This window comes from Solanum pennellii, chromosome 12, assembly GCF_001406875.1.
Source record: "Solanum pennellii chromosome 12, SPENNV200".
NCBI classification, from domain to species: domain Eukaryota; kingdom Viridiplantae; phylum Streptophyta; class Magnoliopsida; order Solanales; family Solanaceae; genus Solanum; species Solanum pennellii.
This window is the reverse complement of record NC_028648.1, coordinates 2,912,767-2,935,647: the sequence shown is the minus strand read 5'-3', so window position 1 is coordinate 2,935,647 and position 22,881 is coordinate 2,912,767. Positions and strand designations below refer to the sequence as shown.

Here is a 22,881-nt window from a genome sequence, read left to right as displayed (position 1 = left end):
CAATTTCTTAGGTCTTAAGGGACGTCCATGAAAAATTTCGACAGTTTTGTTTGGGATTTCCACATAAAAAAATTCATGAGCTCTAGCAGACGAAAATGGATAAAATCTACATTTGCCCGCTTTGTGGCTCTTTTGAAGTTGAAAATGCACTGTTTTTCCCTGCGCAACGAATTGATTTAATTTCTAAGGTATTAACGAACATATATGAAAAATTACGGTAATTTTGAGTCGGAATTTCCGAATAAAAAATACATGTGCTTTGCCTACTTTGGAGCTCGTTTGAACTTGAAAATGCACTATTTTTTCACTAGGGGACGAACTGGTTCTATTTCTGAGGTCTTAACGGACGTCCTTTAAAAATTATGATCATTTTGTTTGAGATTTCTGGATTAAACAAATCTATGGGCTATATCACATGAAAATCGATAAAATCTCCCTTTACCTGCTTTAGGGCTCGTTTGAACTATAAAATATACCATTTTTCTCGCGGAACGAACTGGTTCTATTTCTAATGTTTTAACGGATATCCACAAAAAAATTATGGTCATTTTTTTTCCAGGATTTTTCGATAAAAAAATTCATGGGCTATAACACACGAAAATCGATTAAATCAGCCTTTGCCTGCTTTGGGGCTAGTTTGAACTTGAAAATGCACAATTTCCCCTGGATGAACTTGTTAAATTTCTAAGATTTTAATGAAAGTCCATGTAAATTTTTGGCCATTTTGTTTCAGAATTTAAGGATAAAAAAATCTATGGACTATTAGCATATGAAAATCGATAAAATTTGTTTTTATTTTCTTTCGGGCTAATTTAAACTTTAAAATGAACCATTTTCCCCGTAGTACGAACTGGTTCCATTTCTGAGGTCTTCACCGATGCACATGAAAATATTCGGTCATTTTATTTTGAAATTCCGGGATAAATAAAATTTATGGGTTGTAGAACACGAAAATCGATAAAATATGTCTTTGTCTGCTATGGAGCTTGTTTTATTTTTAAAATGCACCATTTTCCTCGTGGGACAAACTAGATCAATTTCTAGAGTCTTAATGGACGTCCATAAAAAATTTCGGCCGTTTCGGGATATTCAGATCATAAAATTCACGGGTTAGAGTGCACGAAAATCAGTAAAATCTGCCTTTGCTTGTATTGGGGCTCGTTTGAAGATGAAAATGCACTATTTTTCTTGGCGGGACAAATATGTTCCATTTCAAAGGTCTTAACGTACGTCCATGAAAAATTTCGGTCGTTCTCTTCTTGAATTTTTGGATAACAAAAATTCATGGGTTATAGTACACAAAAATCGATAGAATCTTTTCCCGAAGGATGAACTATTTCCATTTCTGAGGTCTTAACGGATGTTCATGAAAAAATTCGGTCATTTTTTTCGGAATTTGCGGATCAATAAAAATCCATGCGCTATAGCACACGAAAATTAGTAAAACCTACCTTTGTCTGCTTTGAGGCTCGTTTAAACTTGAAAATGCATTATTTTTTCCTACGAGACAATCTGGTTTCATTTCTAAGGTCTTAACGGACATTCAAAAAAAAATTACGGTCATTTGTTTAGAAATTTCCGAATAAAAAAAATTCAAGTGCTATAGCACACAAAAATTGGTAAAATCTGCCTTTGACTACTTTGGAGCTCGTTTGAACTTGAAAATGCATTTTTTTTCCTGCGGGACAAACTGGTTCCATTTCTAAAGTCTTAACGGACGTCTATAAAAATTATGGTAATTTTGTATAGGAATTTCTTGATAAAAAAATTTCGTTGCCTATAGCACATGAAAATCGATAAAATCTACCTTTGCCTGCTTTTGGACTCCTTTGAACCTGAAAATGCACCATTATTTTCCCTCAGGATGAACTGGTTCAATTTTAAGATCTTAATGGATTTCCATAAAAAATATAGGCTATTTTATTTTGGGATTTCCCGATAAATTTCTTTTATGGGATATAGCACACGAAAATTGATAAAAATGTGTCTTTGCCTGCTTTGAGCTCGTTTGAACTTGAAAATGCATCATTTTTCCTCGCAAGACGAATTACTTCTATTTCTAAGGTCTTAATAGACGTCCATGAAAAATTTCGGCCATGTTATTTCGGAATTTCTGGATAAAAATAAATTCATGGGCTATTGTCCACGAAAATCGATAAATTCTATCTTTGTTTGCTTTGTGCTCGTTTGAACTTGAAAATGCACCACTGATTTTATTTCTGAGGTTTTAACTGACATCCATGAAAATTTTCGGCAATTTTTTTTCAAGATTTTCGGATAAAAAAAATATATGTGCTATAGCACACGAAAATGGGTAAAATTTGTCTTTGTGTGCTGTGGCGCTCGTTTGAACTTAAAAATACACCATTTTTTCATGTGGGACGAATTGATTCAATTTCTAAGGTCTTAATGGACGTCCATGAAAAACTTTTATCATTTTATTTCGGAATTGTTGGATTAAAAAAAACAATGGGCATATCACACGAAAATTGGTAAGATTTATCGTTGCCATTTTATTTTGGAATTTTCGGATCAAAATAAATCAAAGGGCTACAACATACGAAAATCGATAAAATTTTCTTTTGCCTTCTTTGGGGCTCGTTTGAATTTGAAGATACACCATTTTTTCCAGCGAGACAAACTAGTTCCATTTCTAAGATCTTAACAAACGTCCATGAAAAATTTTGGCTATTTTGTTTCATTTTTCGGGATAAAATATCAATGAGTTATAGCACACGAAAATCGATAATATCTGTCTTTGCCTGCTCTGGGGCTCGTTTGAACTTTAAAAGGCACCATTTATCCCGCAGGACGAACTGGTTCCATTTCTAAGGTCTTAACGGACGTACACTAAAATATTTGGCCATTTTTTTATGGGATTTCGAGATATAGAAAATTCATGGCTATAGTACATGAAAATCGGTAAAATATATCTTTGTCTTTTTTTGGGCTCGTTTGAATTTGAAAATGCACCATTTTCCCCCGCGGGTTAGCATGAAACATTTTGGTTATTTTGTTTCGATACAAAAAGAATATATTCATGGACTATATATAGCACACGGAAATTGGTAAAATCTACCTATGCCCTCTTTGGGACTCGTTTGAACTTGAAAATGCACCATTTTCCCCCGCGGGACGAATTGGTTCCACTTCTAAGGTCTTAACAGACGTCCATGAAAAATTTTGGCCATTTTGTTACGGGATTTTTGGATTAAAAAAATTTCATGGGCTCTATATAGCATACGAAAATCAATAAAATCTTTCTTTGCCTGCTTTGTGACTCGTTTGAACTTGAAAATGCACTTTTTTCATTGCGGGATGAACTGGTTCCATTTCTAAAGTCAAACGAACCCCGTAGAAGGCAAACCCCTCATTTTACCAATTTTCTTGTGCTATAGTCAATGATTTTTTCGGTGATCCAAAATTCCGACATCTTTTTTGCCCTATTTTTGTGTGGACGTCTGTCAAGACGTTAGATAAGGAGTCAGTTGTGTGTGACGGTCAAAATGACCTATTTTGAAAGTCAAACAAGTCCCCAAGCACGTAAACCCCTGATTTTATCGATTTTTTGTGGTATAGTCCATGGATTTTTTGTGATTCGGATTTTTAATGTCTTTTTTGCCCAAATTTTTCTTGGACGTCAGTTAAGAAATTAGCTATGAACTAGTTGTCCCTGACACCAACACAATCTATTTTCTAGGTCAAACGAGCCCCGAAGCAGGTATACCCAATTTTACCCATTTTCGTGTACTATAGAATTTTTTATGATCCAGAATTTTGATCTCTCTTTTGCCCAAATTTTTTGTGCACGTCCGTTAAGATGTTATCTAGGGAGTCAGTTGGCCTTGACGCCCAAAACAGACTATTTTGAAGGTCAACTGAGCCCCGGAGCAGGTAAACCCCTTATTTTATCAATTTTCTTGTGCTATAGTCCACGATCTTTTTTGATGATCCAAAATTTTGATGTCTTTTTTTGCCCAAAGTTTTTGTTGACGCCCGTTAAGATGTTAGCTGCGGAGCAAGTTGTCCCTAAACGGCCAAAACGATCTATTTTGAAGGTCAAATGAGCCCCAAAGCAGGTAACCCCCTCCCCCCCTCTTGACCGATTTTCGTGTGTTATAGTCCATGAAATTTTGGTGATCCGAAATTCCGTCGTCTTTTTTGCCTAAATTTTTCGTGGATGTTCGTTAAGATGTTAACTATGGAGCCAGTTGGATCTGATAGCCAAAACGACCCATGTTCAAGATCAAACAAGCCCTGAAGCAGGTATATCCCATTTTGCCGATTTTCATGCACCATAGTTCATGGATTTGGCGACAGGAGCACCCAAATTTTTTTCTCTCTAAAAACTTTATGAGGATCTCTGTTATGAGTTGAGAACCTTTACATATACTCACACTATTATTTAACGCCCATTTCCATATTTACAGGCCCTTTTAGAATTTCTTAAAATTTTCAATTTTTTGTGTGTATTAGCCCATTGATTTGGCATTCTGAGCATCTGAAGTTTTTTTCTTAAAAAAATTATGAGGACCTCCGTAATTAGTTAGGAAACCTTAAAGTACACTCACACCATTGTTTTAATAATTATTACCGCATTACAAGCTCTTTTTGAAGAATCGTTCAAATTTCGCAATTTTTCGTGTGTATTAGCCTATGGATCTGGCGCACGAAGCACACAAAATTTTTATTTATGAGGACCTCCTTAATGAGTTAGGAAACCTTCACGTATACTCACCCCATTTTTTTAACGCTCATTTCTGTATTTACGAGCCCTTTTTTAAGAATAGACATTTTTCTCAGAATTTCTTTGGCCTATATCTCTCCTTAAACTCATTATAGCCAACTTATCACACTTTTTCATTGGGGCATGCATCTGTGCATATTTTCTTCATATATCTGAATTATTTCAATCTCAGTTTTCTCATCTTATTCTTCACGAAGGTCGGTCTCACTTTATTATGAATATCTTTATTCTTAATTATTTTATCTCTTCTACTATACTAAAACATCCACTTCAATATTCCTAACTATTGGGAATAACTTGCTAGTAAATAATTAATCTAATACGAATTTTAGAATCATGTCTAATGTAAATAAATCCTGATTTATAATCACTAATCTATGACATTTATGTAAAATATAGTGTTGATCAAGCAAATATGTACACACCTCAACTATTTCATTAGCTATTTGCCATCTTTGTGTAACTTTCTCCATCAAAGCTTCGATAAATGAAAAAGGGATTACATAATCTCTTATACTCATTTCACAATATAATCTCTTATGCTCATTCACAATATAAATAGAAGAAAACGACTCTATCAAGATCTTACATGTTTCACTTCACATATTTTTTGTATTTATGTATTACTAATCTCCTATGAAAAAAAGATTTTGCCAATTCAACATCTTTTGCCTCCAGTTTTCCTCTTCCTGTGTAGCCGTAGGACGAGGGCAGCACCTGAAACGCGCCTTTCTGAATATCAGTCATGATTTCTGTCTCCCTGCTGCCTCGAGTGTCTTGTCCACTTGAATTCGAGCAACACCAAAGTCTGCAATCTTGATTGACTTGTCAGCAGCAATCAGTAGATTGTCGGATTTTAGATCTCGATGAATAAGATTCAGACCATGCACATGCTCCACATCCAAGACCAGCTTAACAGCTAACTTCAATGGCACAGCTTGGTTTTGCAGGAACTGACACACTGATCCCCCTCTTGTATATTCAGTCACAATACACGACACATTGGCTTTACGACATGCACCAATAAATCGTATAATATTTGGATGCTTTGCCAACATCGCGACCTCATGCTGAAATTGCTGCTCCATAAAGTGAGCCTTCGCAAGATCAAACACAGTGCAGGACGAGATAGCTGGCATGCACCTCGACTGATTCCGGGGGATACCTGTCACTTTCCTCCACCAACATGTACCAAACAACTCTTTACCAAGGCTAGGACAGATGGGAAGAAGCCACCTATTATTAAACTTTAATTAAAACACAGAATATTCATAAAAATGAACGATCATAGGCAAAATCAAGGAAGAAAAAAAGTAAATTAATTTACCTCGATTGTGATTATGACTCTACTTGTTTTCCGACGCCGATCAATTTTCAGACTACTGGAGCTTTGAAGAAAGATCGAAGTAAAAACTAAGAGAAGTAACACGAGAAAAAAGAACACATAGAGAGAGTAATGTATGAGTACGATTTACATGTGTGAGTACGAGTTTATATAGGGACTACTTGTATTAGAATTGTTCGATAAATTTCATTTTGACCCTTGAATTATGGTTTATTTCAATTGAACATCCAAACACATGAAATTGTGTTTTTATTATATACTTTTGGTTCAAATTTTAAAAGAAAAAAAATTACTACAAATGAGATTTATGAGTTCACACTACAAATGAGATTTATGAGTGTAGATAAAAGTCATACTACAAATGTGAATGTATTTGGTTAGATTTAAGGATTTTTTCCACTTTTGATTTAAGGAATATAATCATAATTACCACAATAAAGCTAGTTTTAATAATTTTTTCCACTTTGAATAAAAGATAGTAGTAACAAATAAGAAGAGGCATGAGATGAATTTGGTGGTTTGACTATTGTAAGCTAGATTTAATGAATTTTTCCACTTTGAATCTAAGAAAGTAGAAATAAATAAGAAGAAACACAAGACAAATTTGGTGGTTGGACAACTCAAATATTGCAAGCTAGAATTAATGAATTTTTCCACTTGAATTTAAGGAAAATACTAATAAATACGAAAGAAAAAAAAGGCAAATTTGGTGGTTGGACGAATCAAAATATCGTATGTGATATTTGATGAATTTTTCACTTTCAATTTAAAGGCAAAACACTAATAAATAAGAACAACAAGGCAAATTTAGAGGATGGACGAATCAAATATCTTAAGCTATGTTTAATGAGTTTTAGAAATTACTAATAAATAAGAAGAGAAAAACAAAATAAAATTAGTGATTGGACGAATCACAGTTATATTTGAATTGACACACTTCCCCTTCACTAAAAACTTATATCACACCACCCGCCTTCTTTCTCAAACTCATGATTAGAAGTGTATTTCATATATCATATTTCTAAATATTGACAAGGAAAGTCTACCCTTTTCTCTGGTTATGTATAGCTCAAGGTGTAGTATAATTCGAAATGCCATTAAAGAATCAACCAAGCACGATCCCAAAGTAATTACAGTCTGAATGGAAAGCCTCTTAACCATGGCAACTCTAACTTAGTCTTCATAGGCTTAGCATAATCAGACTATAACCTACCATAGACCCCTTTGTTATCCGTAGTTGGAACTGGTAATAACATCATTAATAAAATTTCAACTGAAATTAAGGAGAATTCACCAATTTCATGTACTCATAAACAGATTACAAGCACAGAAGATAGAAACACATCGCCAACTAAGAATTTAGATAAAAAAAAATGGAACTCTAAAACAAGCCTAGGGATGCATAAGTTTAGCTGCTTCATTACTCTTCATTGAAACAAACAATCATTTTGTAGTCTTGTTGCGAGTTAACAAGCTCATAATTTAGAACCGTTGAATTCAGAAACCAAAATAACATCAGCAACAACATTCCCACGAAAAAAAGACTAATTTTTAACCAACTTCATGTACCAACAAACAGACAAGAATTACAAAATGAAATGAATCTCTACAATGAGTCTATATGTTTAATTTTAGGTGCTTTTTTGATTTGCATTGAAACAAACAAATATGCTGAAGACAATTGCAAGTTAGCAAGCTCATAACTAAAATTGCTCAGAGAATCAAAGATCAAAATAACATAGTCAGCAAACTGACGAGAAAAACGATTTAATAACAACTATATATATATATATACATATATAAAAGAGAAAGAGAATATTACGCGGTTATTGATGTTGCATTCATCCTTCTCATCATGAGCCATGAATATATAGGTCCGTTTGACATATCGATTGTAACCCTTGTTCAACACTGTTGTTCTTATACCGGCTTCATCTTACTCCGTCGTCTTCTCCAGCCAAAACCCTACCAATCACAGTTGTGTTTGAAGAGGGTGTTGTGTACACAGTCTTACCCCCCCCCACCTTGTAAAAGTAGAGAGCTTGTTTCCGATAAGCCCTAAAACATATCACAATATGTGTGTTGCACTGATAAAACTATCAGAGTGTAACAAAGAAAACGAGGCTGCAAGCATAGATGAGTATTTCATATAATTCAGAACCTGATACAACTTTGAACAAATTCAGCAAGCCAACTAGTCGCTGTCTTAAATCCACAGTTAAAAGAAAAGAAACAAACTACAACATAGAAATGTTTAGTTTTTTCGCATAACTATAACCCTTTTTCTATCTGAAAAGAGATTGTGCCGGATAGATATTATTGACTCAAAATCAGTTTTTCAATTCAATGTCTTTTGCCTCCAGTTTAATCTTTCCCAGTAGCCGTAGGACGAGGACAGGACCTGAAACGTGCCCTTCTGACATTACTCATGATTTCTATCTCAGCCGCCTCAAGCATCTTGACCACCTGAGAGAAAGTTGGTCGCTTATCGGGGTCAAAATCCCAGCAGCAGGTCATGATATTAGATAAGACAGGCAAGCAATCATTGGGGATTATTGGACGGGCGCCTTTGTTGACAACAGCAAAAGCGGCCTGCACAGCAGTCATGCTCGGGTAAGGAAGCAACCCTGTTATGAGCTCCCACAGAACAATGCAAAAACTATAAACATCAACTTTCTGGGTGTATGATCGGTGCTGGAGCATCTCCCTACAAAACAAAGTCAAACGCCTAGACATTTACAACAAAACACAGATGCTATTGCTAACAACTTTGAACATCATTTTCCTTTTTCTGAATCAGATTGTGCCAACCAAGGAGATCATCCAATCGATATCAATAAATTTTCAACAGTATGACAATCAGGTACTAATGCATGAATTAATAAAACAGTCAGCCTATACAAGCACCGTAACACATAACACAGACTGTAAAATATATTCTTACATACCATATACCTACATCTAAAATTAGTTTGGCGTATCATAATACATATAAACAGATGGCGTTTCATAATACATATGAACAGACTTGGCAAATCAAGCCCATGTGGACACCCCTGCCCCCTAAATAGATTTAATGCTTTTGTTTTTCCTATCATTCTTGGAGGTGATGAGTTCTAGTGGAGAAATCCGAAAGGTTTCAAATATACTAATTCTTCAGCAACTAAAGGTAACATGTGATCCATATTATATGGAGTATGGACAGATAGGTTCTACAGAGTGGTGGTTAGACCGACCCTGTAGTATGGGCAGGGGCGGATTTAAGAGTAGTCTGCTTGCTTACTTGGAAAAATTGTGATTAAAAGGGAAAACAGATAAAAAAGATATATAGTACAAAGTGATACTCTACATATTTGTGTAGCTTAGTTGGTAAGTCTTAGCTTTTCCAAAAAGCTGAGGTCGCGGGTGCAAACCTGCTTAACCTCATTTTTTATACAAATTTTCTATTTTCTTTCCTTCTTTCTCACTTTAGTATTACTTACCATTTTATATTATTTTCTCCTTTATCACTTTTATTTTTATATATATATTAAAAAAAAAAACTAAAAGGTGACACAACTTACGAAAAATACCACGTACGCCACCGAGTATGGGGCGAAGTGTTGGCGTTGTGATGAGAATATTGAGGTAGATATTGTGGTCATGCTAAGAGATACAAGATTAAGAATGGAGATATCCTGGACAAGGTAGGAGTGGCCTCCATGTTGAACAAGATGAGGGATGTGAGACTAAGATGATTTGGACATGTGAGGAGGAGTTTAGACGCCTCACTCCTCATAGGAGGTGTGAGATGTTGGTAGTGGATGACGTCATGAAAGGTAAAGTCGGGCCGAAGAAGTATTGGGAGGGAGTGATTAGATGAAGTGCATCTAGATCTTACTGAAAAAATGGCCTTTGATAAGAGAGTATAAAGGTCGCGTATTAAGGTAAATTGTTCGTTGGAAATTGAGCATTCTCTTGCTTCCTGATTAGCAAGTTTATTTAAAGTTTAGGGTCTTTTCAGAAGAAAGCTCTATCACAACAAGGTAAGGGCAACATTGCATACACTCTACTCTCTCAAACCCCACAAGTGGGATCCAGTCAATAAATATATAAAAACAATTTGTTGGGATCTACAAAGTAAGTTATTGGTCCAACGAGATAAATGGGAACTTGCTTAAGCTTTATTGCCCTCCTCATTGATGGCTCAATCCCCCGTATCATTGGGACCGATAAATTTTAAATCCTAAATCCGCTTCTCGTATGGACTTGTTTGTGACTATGAATATAATTAGATCTAAGTATCATTATAGGTATGCACATTTTTTTTGTAAAGTATTTGTGTATTTTGAAGAGTACATACAACAATGACACACCCATTTCAATAAGTATGTAATGCGAAGGACCGATATAACATAGCATGTGAGGCACGAAAAGTTAGATGTCAGAATACTGAGTCATAATCGGCCTCATTTACGATCTCAGTAACTCAACAGGTTATACTAATTGATTGATCATTATGGGGTTTTAATGCTCCTTTTGTTTCAAAAGATCTAGTTCAACATATATAAGGCATTTGTCAAATCGGGTGTAGCAACATGTGTTGTAAGACTTAATACCAAATAAGTCATTCTTCTTATCAGGCATTGAGGACGGGCATTGATTTCCTCGTGTGTCACATAGCTCCCGCATTTTTGTTCAAAGCCATCTCTTAAAGAAATTTGAAGTATGGGATTACTGCTTGAAGTCATGCACTTCGGATAAGTTGTGCTTTAAAAAATGACGCGCAAAATGATTTTAGCGAGAAAGGATCTACTAGCCATTCTGCTTCACTTACTTTTTATAGCCATTCTGCTTCACTTTTTTCTTTAAATTACTCCATGGACTTTGTCGGTTTTGGTGTGTACATGAAAGCGGATGGCCTACTTGGAATTGAATCAGCCATTAGAGCTAGAACCTTGAGGTCACTTGGTGAGAATTTCATATTTTAATTGTATTTAAAGCTTCAACATTTAAGTTATGAATCTTTTAAAATTACTCTTCTACAGTTGAATGGTGGATGCAATTTGGTCATAATGTCCCAAACTTGCAACAGTTTGCTATGAGAATGCAAAGTTTAACTTGTAGCGCATCTGATTGTGAGAGAAATTGGAGCGTGTATGAACATGTGAGAAACCATATTACATTAATACATTATTACTATTTTAATTGATACCTTAATCATCCCAAGTCCTCCTATTAATTACTTTCTACTATGTGCAGATTCATAGTAAAAAGAGAAATAGGCTTGAGTTGACACGCCTCAATGATCTAGTGTTCATTAAATATAATAGAACATTGGCACGTCGTGACAATGCTCATAATACCATTGATCCAATTTTGTTGGATAGTATTGATGAGGCAAATGAATGGTTAACTGGAGCACCACAAGATCACCAAGATGAAGAAGTGTACAAAGGAGAAAGTCTCACTTATGGTGACGTTTCTATGGCAAGTGGTGTTGAGGAGAATATTTATAATTTTAGGGAGATTACTTTAAGGGGCAAGGAAAGAGGAGTTGGAGGTTCTAGTTCGAGTCGAAACCTCGTTGATGAGCCTTCTGATGATGAAGAAGATGATGGTCAAGTAGAACCCTTGGTTATGTCACTTGAAGAGTTTGAGGATCTTGTTGAAGAATGGGAGTTTGAGTCTTTGTGATCTAATTATGTTTTTGATTTTTTTATATGTTATGACTTATGAGTATTATTGATTATCTATCTATAGAGTTATTTAATATTTTTTTATTTTTATACTAAATGTCGCTTTTTTAAAAAAAGTGTGCGCTTCACTTCACGCTTCTCTTCCGTGAAGCGAATCCTCATCGCTTTTTTCCGCTTCTCGCTTCCCAAAACAGTGTTTCTCGCTTCTAATAAGACTACTCTTAATAATTGGAGGTTTCAACAAAGGATTCGACTTCATGAAAAGACTACTAAATTTGTATATGATTGGTACTTCATTATACTTTTCCATAACTTGTATGCTTCACTCCCAGCTTTTCATTTCAAACACCATGGTTCGCTTTATGATTTTAACATGAGGAGAGTAAGCTAAGTATTCCGCTTCTACCTTTCCGTAGAGATTGTCTAATGATGAAAAAAGTCTATGTAGTAACTCAATGGAGAATCATATCATTGTTGTAGCGTCTAGTTTTTGCAAGGCCCTTGTAGAATTCCATCTAGAAACATCCGAAGAAGAATGAACTTCTTTCCACCTCAGAGAAACTAAAAGTGGCATACTTCGTTTTAAAAAATTAAAGTTGGGTCTAAAAAAAGTAAACCAAACCATAACCTGATCTAGCCCAAAACACCTACAGCCTGTCCAAATATGAAAGAAATTAAAGAAATGAACCAAAAGGAAAAAACAAAAAGAGAGATGGTTGTCTTCCAGCTTGAGCTTCCATCTGCCATGGAGGACGAAGACGAAGCGATTGCCTTGGAGTGAAATCGACTCATCGACAGCTGCAACCAGCTGAGTTCGGTTGTTTCCACGGAAGGCACTCTAAATCTCATGAATGTCATGGAAACAAATTTCATTGAATATACTTTTCAATACAGCTCGAACAACTCATATAAGAATCGATCTACTCCCTAACTTACTTTAATCTTGTAACGCCATCCTTGAGCTCCATTTTTAAGTTTTACCCTTTCCAGCAGATTCAGTCAGAAACCCTAACTAAGAAACCCTAACTAATGCCACTGCATAGGCCAGGGACCCATTCTTACCCATACATTATTCTAAAATAGCTTCACTGCTTTGAAGAAAGAGGTAATGCTAAAGACGATGCGGGAAGATCGACACTCACGAAGGAGAGAAAGAGATAATATACTTCCCATAGAATTTCCATTTCCATATTCGACAAGAATAGAATTGTGGTTCATATCTCTCAGACACATCCAGTGGGGCTCGTTTGACCTTCCAAATGGGTCGGACAAGCCGTGATGGCCAACCGTATGCATAGACAAGGTCTTGACGGACGTCCACGAAAAAATTTGGCATTTTTGACGTCGGAATCCGGATCACCCAAAAAATGGTGTGCTATAGCACACGAAAATCGTCGAAATGAGGGGTATGCTCGCTTCGGGGCTCGTTTGACCTTCCAAATGGGTCGGACAAGCCGTGATGGCGAACCGTATGCATAGACAAGGTCTTGACGGACGTCCACGAAAAAATTTGGCATTTTTGACGTCGGAATCCGGATCACCCAAAAAATGGTGTGCTATAGCACACGAAAATCGTCGAAATGAGGGGTATGCTCGCTTCGGGGCTCGTTTGACCTTCCAAATGGGTCGGACAAGCCGTGATGGCGAACCGTATGCATAGACAAGGTCTTGACGGACGTCCACGAAAAAATTTGGCATTTTTGACGTCGGAATCCGGATCACCCAAAAAATGGTGTGCTATAGCACACGAAAATCGTCGAAATGAGGGGTATGCTCGCTTCGGGGCTCGTTTGACCTTCCAAATGGGTCGGACAAGCCGTGATGGCGAACCGTATGCATAGACAAGGTCTTGACGGACGTCCACGAAAAAATTTGGCATTTTTGACGTCGGAATCCGGATCACCCAAAAAATGGTGTGCTATAGCACACGAAAATCGTCGAAATGAGGGGTATGCTCGCTTCGGGGCTCGTTTGACCTTCCAAATGGGTCGGACAAGCCGTGATGGCGAACCGTATGCATAGACAAGGTCTTGACGGACGTCCACGAAAAAATTTGGCATTTTTGACGTCGGAATCCGGATCACCCAAAAAATGGTGTGCTATAGCACACGAAAATCGTCGAAATGAGGGGTATGCTCGCTTCGGGGCTCGTTTGACCTTCCAAATGGGTCGGACAAGCCGTGATGGCGAACCGTATGCATAGACAAGGTCTTGACGGACGTCCACGAAAAAATTTGGCATTTTTGACGTCGGAATCCGGATCACCCAAAAAATGGTGTGCTATAGCACACGAAAATCGTCGAAATGAGGGGTATGCTCGCTTCGGGGCTCGTTTGACCTTCCAAATGGGTCGGACAAGCCGTGATGGCGAACCGTATGCATAGACAAGGTCTTGACGGACGTCCACGAAAAAATTTGGCATTTTTGACGTCGGAATCCGGATCACCCAAAAAATGGTGTGCTATAGCACACGAAAATCGTCGAAATGAGGGGTATGCTCGCTTCGGGGCTCGTTTGACCTTCCAAATGGGTCGGACAAGCCGTGATGGCGAACCGTATGCATAGACAAGGTCTTGACGGACGTCCACGAAAAAATTTGGCATTTTTGACGTCGGAATCCGGATCACCCAAAAAATGGTGTGCTATAGCACACGAAAATCGTCGAAATGAGGGGTATGCTCGCTTCGGGGCTCGTTTGACCTTCCAAATGGGTCGGACAAGCCGTGATGGCGAACCGTATGCATAGACAAGGTCTTGACGGACGTCCACGAAAAAATTTGGCATTTTTGACGTCGGAATCCGGATCACCCAAAAAATGGTGTGCTATAGCACACGAAAATCGTCGAAATGAGGGGTATGCTCGCTTCGGGGCTCGTTTGACCTTCCAAATGGGTCGGACAAGCCGTGATGGCGAACCGTATGCATAGACAAGGTCTTGACGGACGTCCACGAAAAAATTTGGCATTTTTGACGTCGGAATCCGGATCACCCAAAAAATGGTGTGCTATAGCACACGAAAATCGTCGAAATGAGGGGTATGCTCGCTTCGGGGCTCGTTTGACCTTCCAAATGGGTCGGACAAGCCGTGATGGCGAACCGTATGCATAGACAAGGTCTTGACGGACGTCCACGAAAAAATTTGGCATTTTTGACGTCGGAATCCGGATCACCCAAAAAATGGTGTGCTATAGCACACGAAAATCGTCGAAATGAGGGGTATGCTCGCTTCGGGGCTCGTTTGACCTTCCAAATGGGTCGGACAAGCCGTGATGGCGAACCGTATGCATAGACAAGGTCTTGACGGACGTCCACGAAAAAATTTGGCATTTTTGACGTCGGAATCCGGATCACCCAAAAAATGGTGTGCTATAGCACACGAAAATCGTCGAAATGAGGGGTATGCTCGCTTCGGGGCTCGTTTGACCTTCCAAATGGGTCGGACAAGCCGTGATGGCGAACCGTATGCATAGACAAGGTCTTGACGGACGTCCACGATAAAATTCGGCCTTTTTGACGTCGGAATCCGGATCTCCCAAAAAATGGTGTGCTATAACACACGAAAATCTTCGAAATGAGGGGTATGCTCGCTTCGGGACTCGCTTCGGGGCTCGTTTGACCTTCCAAATGGGTCGGACAAGCCGTGATGGACAACCGTAGGGGTATATATGTGAGCCATTTGTTTACAAGTAGGGGTATATATGAGTTACTTTCATAACAAGGGGTATATCAGCTCTAAATGACAAAGTTGAGGGGTATATCAGACCCTTTTCCCTTTAATGAATTTTTCCACTTTTGAGTTTTAGAAATTACTATTAAATAAGAAGAGAAAAACAAAATAAAATTAGTGATTGGACGAATCACAGTTATATTTGAATTGACACACTTCCCCCTTCACTAAAAATTTATATCACACCACCCGCCTTCTTTCTCAAACTCATGATTAGAAGTGTATTTCATATATCATACTTCTAAATATTCACAAGGAAAGTCTACCCTTTTCTCTGGTCATGTATAGCTCAAGGTGTAGTATAATTCGAAATGCCATTAAAGAATCAACCACGCACGATCCCAAAGTAATTACAGTCTAAATGGAAAGCCTCTTAACCATGGCAACTCTAACTTAGTCTTCATAGGCTTAGCATAATCAGACTATAATCTACCATAGACCTCTTTGTTATCCGTGGCTGGAACTGGTACTAACATCATTAATAAAATTTCAACTGAAAATTAAGGAGAATTCACCAATTTCAAGTACTCATAAACAGATTACAAGCACAGAAGATAGAAACACATCGCCAACTAAGAATTTAGATAAAAATGGAACTCTAAAACATTCCTAGGGATGCATAAATTTAGCTGCTTAATTACTCTTCATTGAAACAAACAATCATTTTGTAGTATTGTTGCGAGTTAACAAGCTCATAATTTAGAACCGTTGAATTCAGAAACCAAAATAACATTAGCAACAACATTCCCACGAAAAAAAGACTAATTTTTAACCAACTTCATGTACCACAAACAGACAAGAATTACAAAATGAAATGAATCACTACAATGAGTCTATATGTTTAATTTTAGGTGCTTTTTTGATTTGCATTGAAACAAACAACTATGTTGAAGACAATTGCAAGTTAGCAAGCTCATAACTAAAATTTGCTCAGAGAATCAAAGATCAAAATAACATAGTCAGCAAACTGACGAGAAAAACCATTTAATAACAACAATATGTATATATCATATCATATATTATTATAAGTGGGAATATCCAAACTGCAAAGTTAAATTACTGTTTTACCCTTATATTAAAATAATTAAACAAATATTATAAAATATAATTAAATATTTAATAAACAACTCATTTAGATTGGTGCATGAATCAAATTCACTTTAATAATTAATTACTCTATTGTAAAAATTAGGAGTATTTGAAAAGTTTTTCCATTATAAAAATTTGATATGGACTAAAATCATTGAACTAATTTAATGCAAAATAATTATCTACTCAAAGGTCATCATAGTTATTTCTATAAATTGCCTCTTCATGTAAATGACAAGAGGAGGATGAGAGATTATCATGCAAAAATGAACTTTGCAGATCATTTTGCATGTGCAGTAATTTTCTTTTTCTTTTTATTCGCTTCTTTTTATCCGTCCTAAATATTATATTTTTCCTTTTTAAATATGTTGATGTACTTTCTTATGATTTTATTTTTTTATTAGAATATTTTGTGTCCTATATGAAGAAAATAGTAATATACAATTCATGTTCTACTATGTTTCTTAATTACTGATGAAATTCATATTAATGATAGATTAATCAGTTCATTTGACATGCTTATTTGACTCTCGATAGATTGTTTTACTTTAGTATAAATATATTTTTGAAATTATTATTTATGAGTAGTGAGAAGAATGGCTAAATGAGAAATCAAATATGATTATATATATATATATATATATATATATATATGAATCCATATTCTAAAATAAAATAGCCAAATTGGAGATAAAGAATGGATCATACTCTATATAGTCTATATGTGATTTTGAGGTTGTATTTTTATTTAAACTTTTCGTTTATATGTATAATATTATCGATCTTATTAGTCTATTATTTGTTTGTTGGAACATTCATTCCTCAAATTGATCATATATATATATATAGAATAAGTCATTTTGAAAAGTTTATATTGCTCAATTTATATTAATTATTCAAAGAAAAATTGTGTGAAAAAAAGGAGTATTATTCTTTTCTCTTCATAAATCATGTGTACATTACTTCTTTAAGGTTAAAAAGAAGACGTATATGTGATATAATGATAAAAATAATTGACATATTAATTATGGTGATGGCTTCAAGTATGTTTCGTAATATACCAAGTGTTTATATCATAAATTTGCATATGTACCACATTGACGAAATCTTTTAGCATTTATAAATTTTATGCATCAAACGTCTATCTACTGTGATACTAAGCTATTTATTGTTGATGTAAATTTTTAACTATAGTTTTCATCTATAGATTATCGACCGGAGCTGGACCAATAAATAGTTAAGTAGTAATTATTGTCCAAACTAGAATGTCTACTTTTGCCTTAGAAATATTATTTTATTTATTATAATGTGATATTCTTCTGCTTAATTATTGAATGTTAATTATTTTTCACACATAATTTTTTAAAATTAGAAGTTCATTGTGAAGAGTCATTCTCCACTATTTATGTAAAAACACTTTGAGAATTAAATTTTTAATATGCTTTTTAAGAACCAATTTACTAAGATAGATATTATCATAGGAAGAAAATTACACTATTCAACATGAGAAGAAAAGAGAATGAGAGAAGGATAACAAACAAAAATAGCTAGATATATCATCTATTTAATGTACTTCATATTATATTTGCTAATAATTGTGATTTTTATTTGTCTTTAGACGTTTTTTCTTATTTTTCCTATCTAACAATCTATTTTATGTCTCTTCCTTTAATAATTTTTTTAAATTTTTTCTACCTATGTAAATGATTGTGAATAGAGGCTCCTCATGGCTTGCATAAATGAGGAGAAAGATGGTAAGTTAGTTCTCAATTTCTCTATATTGTTATCATTTTTTACTTAATAAATTATTTTCGTTAGATTGTGTTGATTGAGAGAGGATGGATTAAGGAATATATTAATGCATTGAATTCATATATTATATTACAACATGAAGGTGGACAAGAAAATTAAAAAGACAAATTATCATCTGAATATGCTTCAGTCATAACCTGATAATACTTCGATTAATTTTCCTAAGAACGATAAATTTATTTATTTATTTTCTGTGCTACCTTAATTAGCTCTTTAAACTCTTTATAGTTGATTTTATATATATATATATATATATATATATATATATATATATATACTAAAATGTGCTTGAGAAATAAGATAAAAATAAATTGAACATTTTTAGCTCAAGCTAACAAATATCTATTATGTTGTATGTCTGATGTATTTTATAATCTTTCTACCTTAATAACAATTGAAAACTGTCGTAACATTTATAAGTATGAAATAATTTGAAAGATTAAATCATATTGATAATTTATTTTATCTCCACTTAAAAGTAATTTTCAGATTCTCTACAATTGTTTAATATAATAATATTACGTGAATTAGAGAAAGAGAAGTATCTTGAACGAAGAAACACCATTTGGTGCTAAAATTGAATGAAATTTTACTAACTATCCTCCCGAAGATATTATACTATTCGCAATGATAACAAAGTAGTTGAATTTTGTACTTCAAAACTAACAAGTACTATTATAATATTTATATATTAATTATATTGTTCCATCTTCTTGTATGCACTTGCAAGTGATTTCATCAAAGAAATCTTAAAACCATAAATAAATAATCAAATAGTACTACCAATTTCAATGTAAATATGACTAAATTCACTATGTTACTTTATTTAGGCACTTAAAAGTACATACACAACTTACACATACTAAAGACAATAAAACATCGATCTGAGGAATTTGGCATGACAAGGTTTTTTTCTATCTAATTACTTAATATGATATATATATTCATCAACTTAAAAAAATTTACACTTCTTTTAAACAAAAATATCATTTAATAATTCAAACATATAGTTAATTGTATTTTTGTAATTATATTTTTATGTTTTTACACTCATTCACGCGAGGCACACGCGCAACGCGCGTGTCCAAAGACTAGTATATATATAAAAGAGAAAGAGAATATTACGCGGTTATCGATGTTGCATTCATCCTTCTCATCATGAGCCATGAATATATAGGTCCGTTTGACATATCGATTGTAAGCCTTGTTCAACACTGTTGTTCTTATACCGGCTTCATCTTACTCCGTCGTCTTCTCCAGCCGAAACCCTACCAATCACAGTTGAGTTTGAAGAGGGGGTTGTGTACACAGTCTTACCCCCCCTGCCTTGTAAAAGTAGAGAGGTTGTTTCCGATAGGCCCTAAAGCATATCACAATATGTGTGCTGCACTGATAAAACTATCAGAGTGTAACAAAGAAAACGAGGCTGCAAGCATAGATGAGTATTTCATATAATTCAGAACCTGATACAACTTTGAACAAATTCAGCAAGCCAACTAGTCGCTGTCTTAAATCCACAGTTTAAAGAAAAGAAACAAACTACAACATAGAAATGTTTAGTTTTTTCGCATAACTATAACCCTTTTTCTATCTGAAAAGAGATTGTGCCGGATAGATATTATTGACTCAAAATCAGTTTTTCAATTCAATGTCTTTTGCCTCCAGTTTAATCTTTCCCAGTAGCCGTAGGACGAGGACAGGACCTGAAACGTGCCCTTCTGACATTACTCATGATTTCTATCTCAGCCGCCTCAAGCATCTTGACCACCTGAGAGAAAGTTGGTCGCTTATCGGGGTCAAAATCCCAGCAGCAGGTCATGATATTAGATAAGACAGGCAAGCAATCATTGGGGATTATTGGACGGGCGCCTTTGTTGACAACAGCAAAAGCAGCCTGCACAGCAGTCATGCTCGGGTAAGGAAGCAACCCTGTTATTAGCTCCCACAGAACAATGCCAAAACTATAAACATCAACTTTCTGGGTGTATGATCGGTGCTGGAGCATCTCCCTACAAAACAAAGTCAAACGCTTAGACATCCACAACAAAACACAGATGCTATTGCTAACAGCTTTGAACATCATTTTCCTTTTTCTGAATCAGATTGTGCCAACCAAGGAGATCATCCAATAGATATCAATAAATTTTCAACAGTATGACAATCAGGTACTAATGCATGAATTAATAAAACAGACAGCCTATACAAGCACCGTAACACATAACACAAACTGTAAAATATATTCTTACATACCATATACCTACATCTAAAATTAGTTTGGCGTATCATAATACATATAAACCGATGGCGTTTCATAATACATATGAACAGACTTGGCAAATCAAGCCCATGTGGACACCCCTGCCCCCTAAATAGATTTAATGCTTTTGTTTTTCCTATCATTCTTGGAGGTGATGAGTTCTAGTGGAGAAATCCGAAAGGTTTCAAATATACTAATTCTTCAGCAACTAAAGGTAACATGTGATCCATATTATATGGAGTATGGACAGATAGGTTCTACAGAGTGGTGGTTAGACCGACCCTGTAGTATGGGCAGGGGCGGATTTAAGAGTAGTCTGCTTGCTTACTTGGAAAAATTGTGATTAAAAGGGAAAACAGATAAAAAAGATATATAGTACAAAGTGATACTCTACATATTTGTGTAGCTTAGTTGGTAAGTCTTAGCTTTTCCAAAAAGCTGAGGTCGCGGGTGCAAACCTGCTTAACCTCATTTTTTATACAAATTTTCTATTTTCTTTCCTTCTTTCTCACTTTAGTATTACTTACCATTTTATATTATTTTCTCCTTTATCACTTTTATTTTTATATATATATTAAAAAAAAAAACTAAAAGGTGACACAACTTACGAAAAATACCACGTACGCCACCGAGTATGGGGCGAAGTGTTGGCGTTGTGATGAGAATATTGAGGTAGATATTGTGGTCATGCTAAGAGATACAAGATTAAGAATGGAGATATCCTGGACAAGGTAGGAGTGGCCTCCATGTTGAACAAGATGAGGGATGTGAGACTAAGATGATTTGGACATGTGAGGAGGAGTTTAGACGCCTCACTCCTCATAGGAGGTGTGAGATGTTGGTAGTGGATGACGTCATGAAAGGTAAAGTCGGGCCGAAGAAGTATTGGGAGGGAGTGATTAGATGAAGTGCATCTAGATCTTACTGAAAAAATGGCCTTTGATAAGAGAGTATAAAGGTCGCGTATTAAGGTAAATTGTTCGTTGGAAATTGAGCATTCTCTTGCTTCCTGATTAGCAAGTTTATTTAAAGTTTAGGGTCTTTTCAGAAGAAAGCTCTATCACAACAAGGTAAGGGCAACATTGCATACACTCTACTCTCTCAAACCCCACAAGTGGGATCCAGTCAATAAATATATAAAAACAATTTGTTGGGATCTACAAAGTAAGTTATTGGTCCAACGAGATAAATGGGAACTTGCTTAAGCTTTATTGCCCTCCTCATTGATGGCTCAATCCCCCGTATCATTGGGACCGATAAATTTTAAATCCTAAATCCGCTTCTCGTATGGACTTGTTTGTGACTATGAATATAATTAGATCTAAGTATCATTATAGGTATGCACATTTTTTTTGTAAAGTATTTGTGTATTTTGAAGAGTACATACAACAATGACACACCCATTTCAATAAGTATGTAATGCGAAGGACCGATATAACATAGCATGTGAGGCACGAAAAGTTAGATGTCAGAATACTGAGTCATAATCGGCCTCATTTACGATCTCAGTAACTCAACAGGTTATACTAATTGATTGATCATTATGGGGTTTTAATGCTCCTTTTGTTTCAAAAGATCTAGTTCAACATATATAAGGCATTTGTCAAATCGGGTGTAGCAACATGTGTTGTAAGACTTAATACCAAATAAGTCATTCTTCTTATCAGGCATTGAGGACGGGCATTGATTTCCTCGTGTGTCACATAGCTCCCCCATTTTTGTTCAAAGCCATCTCTTAAAGAAATTTGAAGTATGGGATTACTTCTTGAAGTCATGCACTTCGGATAAGTTGTGCTTTAAAAAATGACGCGCAAAATGATTTTAGCGAGAAAGGATCTACTAGCCATTCTGCTTCACTTACTTTTTATAGCCATTCTGCTTCACTTTTTTCTTTAAATTACTCCATGGACTTTGTCGGTTTTGGTGTGTACATGAAAGCGGATGGCCTACTTGGAATTGAATCAGCCATTAGAGCTAGAACCTTGAGGTCACTTGGTGAGAATTTCATATTTTAATTGTATTTAAAGCTTCAACATTTAAGTTATGAATCTTTTAAAATTACTCTTCTACAGTTGAATGGTGGATGCAATTTGGTCATAATGTCCCAAACTTGCAACAGTTTGCTATGAGAATGCAAAGTTTAACTTGTAGCGCATCTGATTGTGAGAGAAATTGGAGCGTGTATGAACATGTGAGAAACCATATTACATTAATACATTATTACTA

The 22,881-nt window shown here is 35.5% G+C and overlaps 3 protein-coding genes and 1 pseudogene across 3 annotated transcripts; 1 reads left to right on the top strand and 3 right to left on the bottom strand.

The window, feature by feature from the left end:
* Positions 1-5,267: 5,267 nt before the first annotated feature.
* On the bottom strand, positions 5,268-6,376 carry LOC107006980 (serine/threonine-protein kinase STY13-like). The gene is made up of 2 exons (XM_015205468.2): positions 6,075-6,376; positions 5,268-5,983 (listed from the first exon to the last, which is right to left on the bottom strand). Exon 2 carries the CDS (start codon positions 5,884-5,886, stop codon positions 5,491-5,493), a length of 396 nt encoding a protein of 131 aa, XP_015060954.1. The 5' UTR covers positions 5,887-5,983; positions 6,075-6,376; the 3' UTR covers positions 5,268-5,490.
* Positions 6,377-8,213: 1,837 nt separating this feature from the next.
* On the bottom strand, positions 8,214-8,843 carry LOC107005924 (serine/threonine-protein kinase STY13-like). Its single transcript, XM_027913436.1, has one exon. The coding sequence runs from the start codon at positions 8,826-8,828 to the stop codon at positions 8,457-8,459; it is 372 nt and encodes a 123-aa protein (XP_027769237.1). The 5' UTR covers positions 8,829-8,843; the 3' UTR covers positions 8,214-8,456.
* A 2,108-nt stretch (positions 8,844-10,951) lies between these two features.
* On the top strand, positions 10,952-11,768 carry LOC107005923. Its single transcript, XM_027913547.1, has 3 exons — positions 10,952-11,042; positions 11,120-11,238; positions 11,334-11,768. Exons 1-3 carry the CDS (start codon positions 10,952-10,954, stop codon positions 11,766-11,768), a joined length of 645 nt encoding a protein of 214 aa, XP_027769348.1.
* Positions 11,769-19,821: 8,053 nt separating this feature from the next.
* The window catches only part of LOC107005539, a 9,118-nt pseudogene continuing 6,058 nt past the window's right edge, over positions 19,822-22,881 (bottom strand).

Coding starts and splice junctions, on each gene's coding strand:
- LOC107006980 (XM_015205468.2), bottom strand. CDS start 5,886: ATGCCAGCTATCTCGTCCTGCACTGTGTTTGATCTTGCGAAGGCTCAC.
- LOC107005924 (XM_027913436.1), bottom strand. CDS start 8,828: ATGTCTAGGCGTTTGACTTTGTTTTGTAGGGAGATGCTCCAGCACCGA.
- LOC107005923 (XM_027913547.1), top strand. CDS start 10,952: ATGGACTTTGTCGGTTTTGGTGTGTACATGAAAGCGGATGGCCTACTT. Junction 11,043..11,119: donor TAGAACCTTGAGGTCACTTG/GTGAGAATTTCA, acceptor ACTCTTCTACAG/TTGAATGGTGGATGCAATTT. Junction 11,239..11,333: donor ATTGGAGCGTGTATGAACAT/GTGAGAAACCAT, acceptor TACTATGTGCAG/ATTCATAGTAAAAAGAGAAA.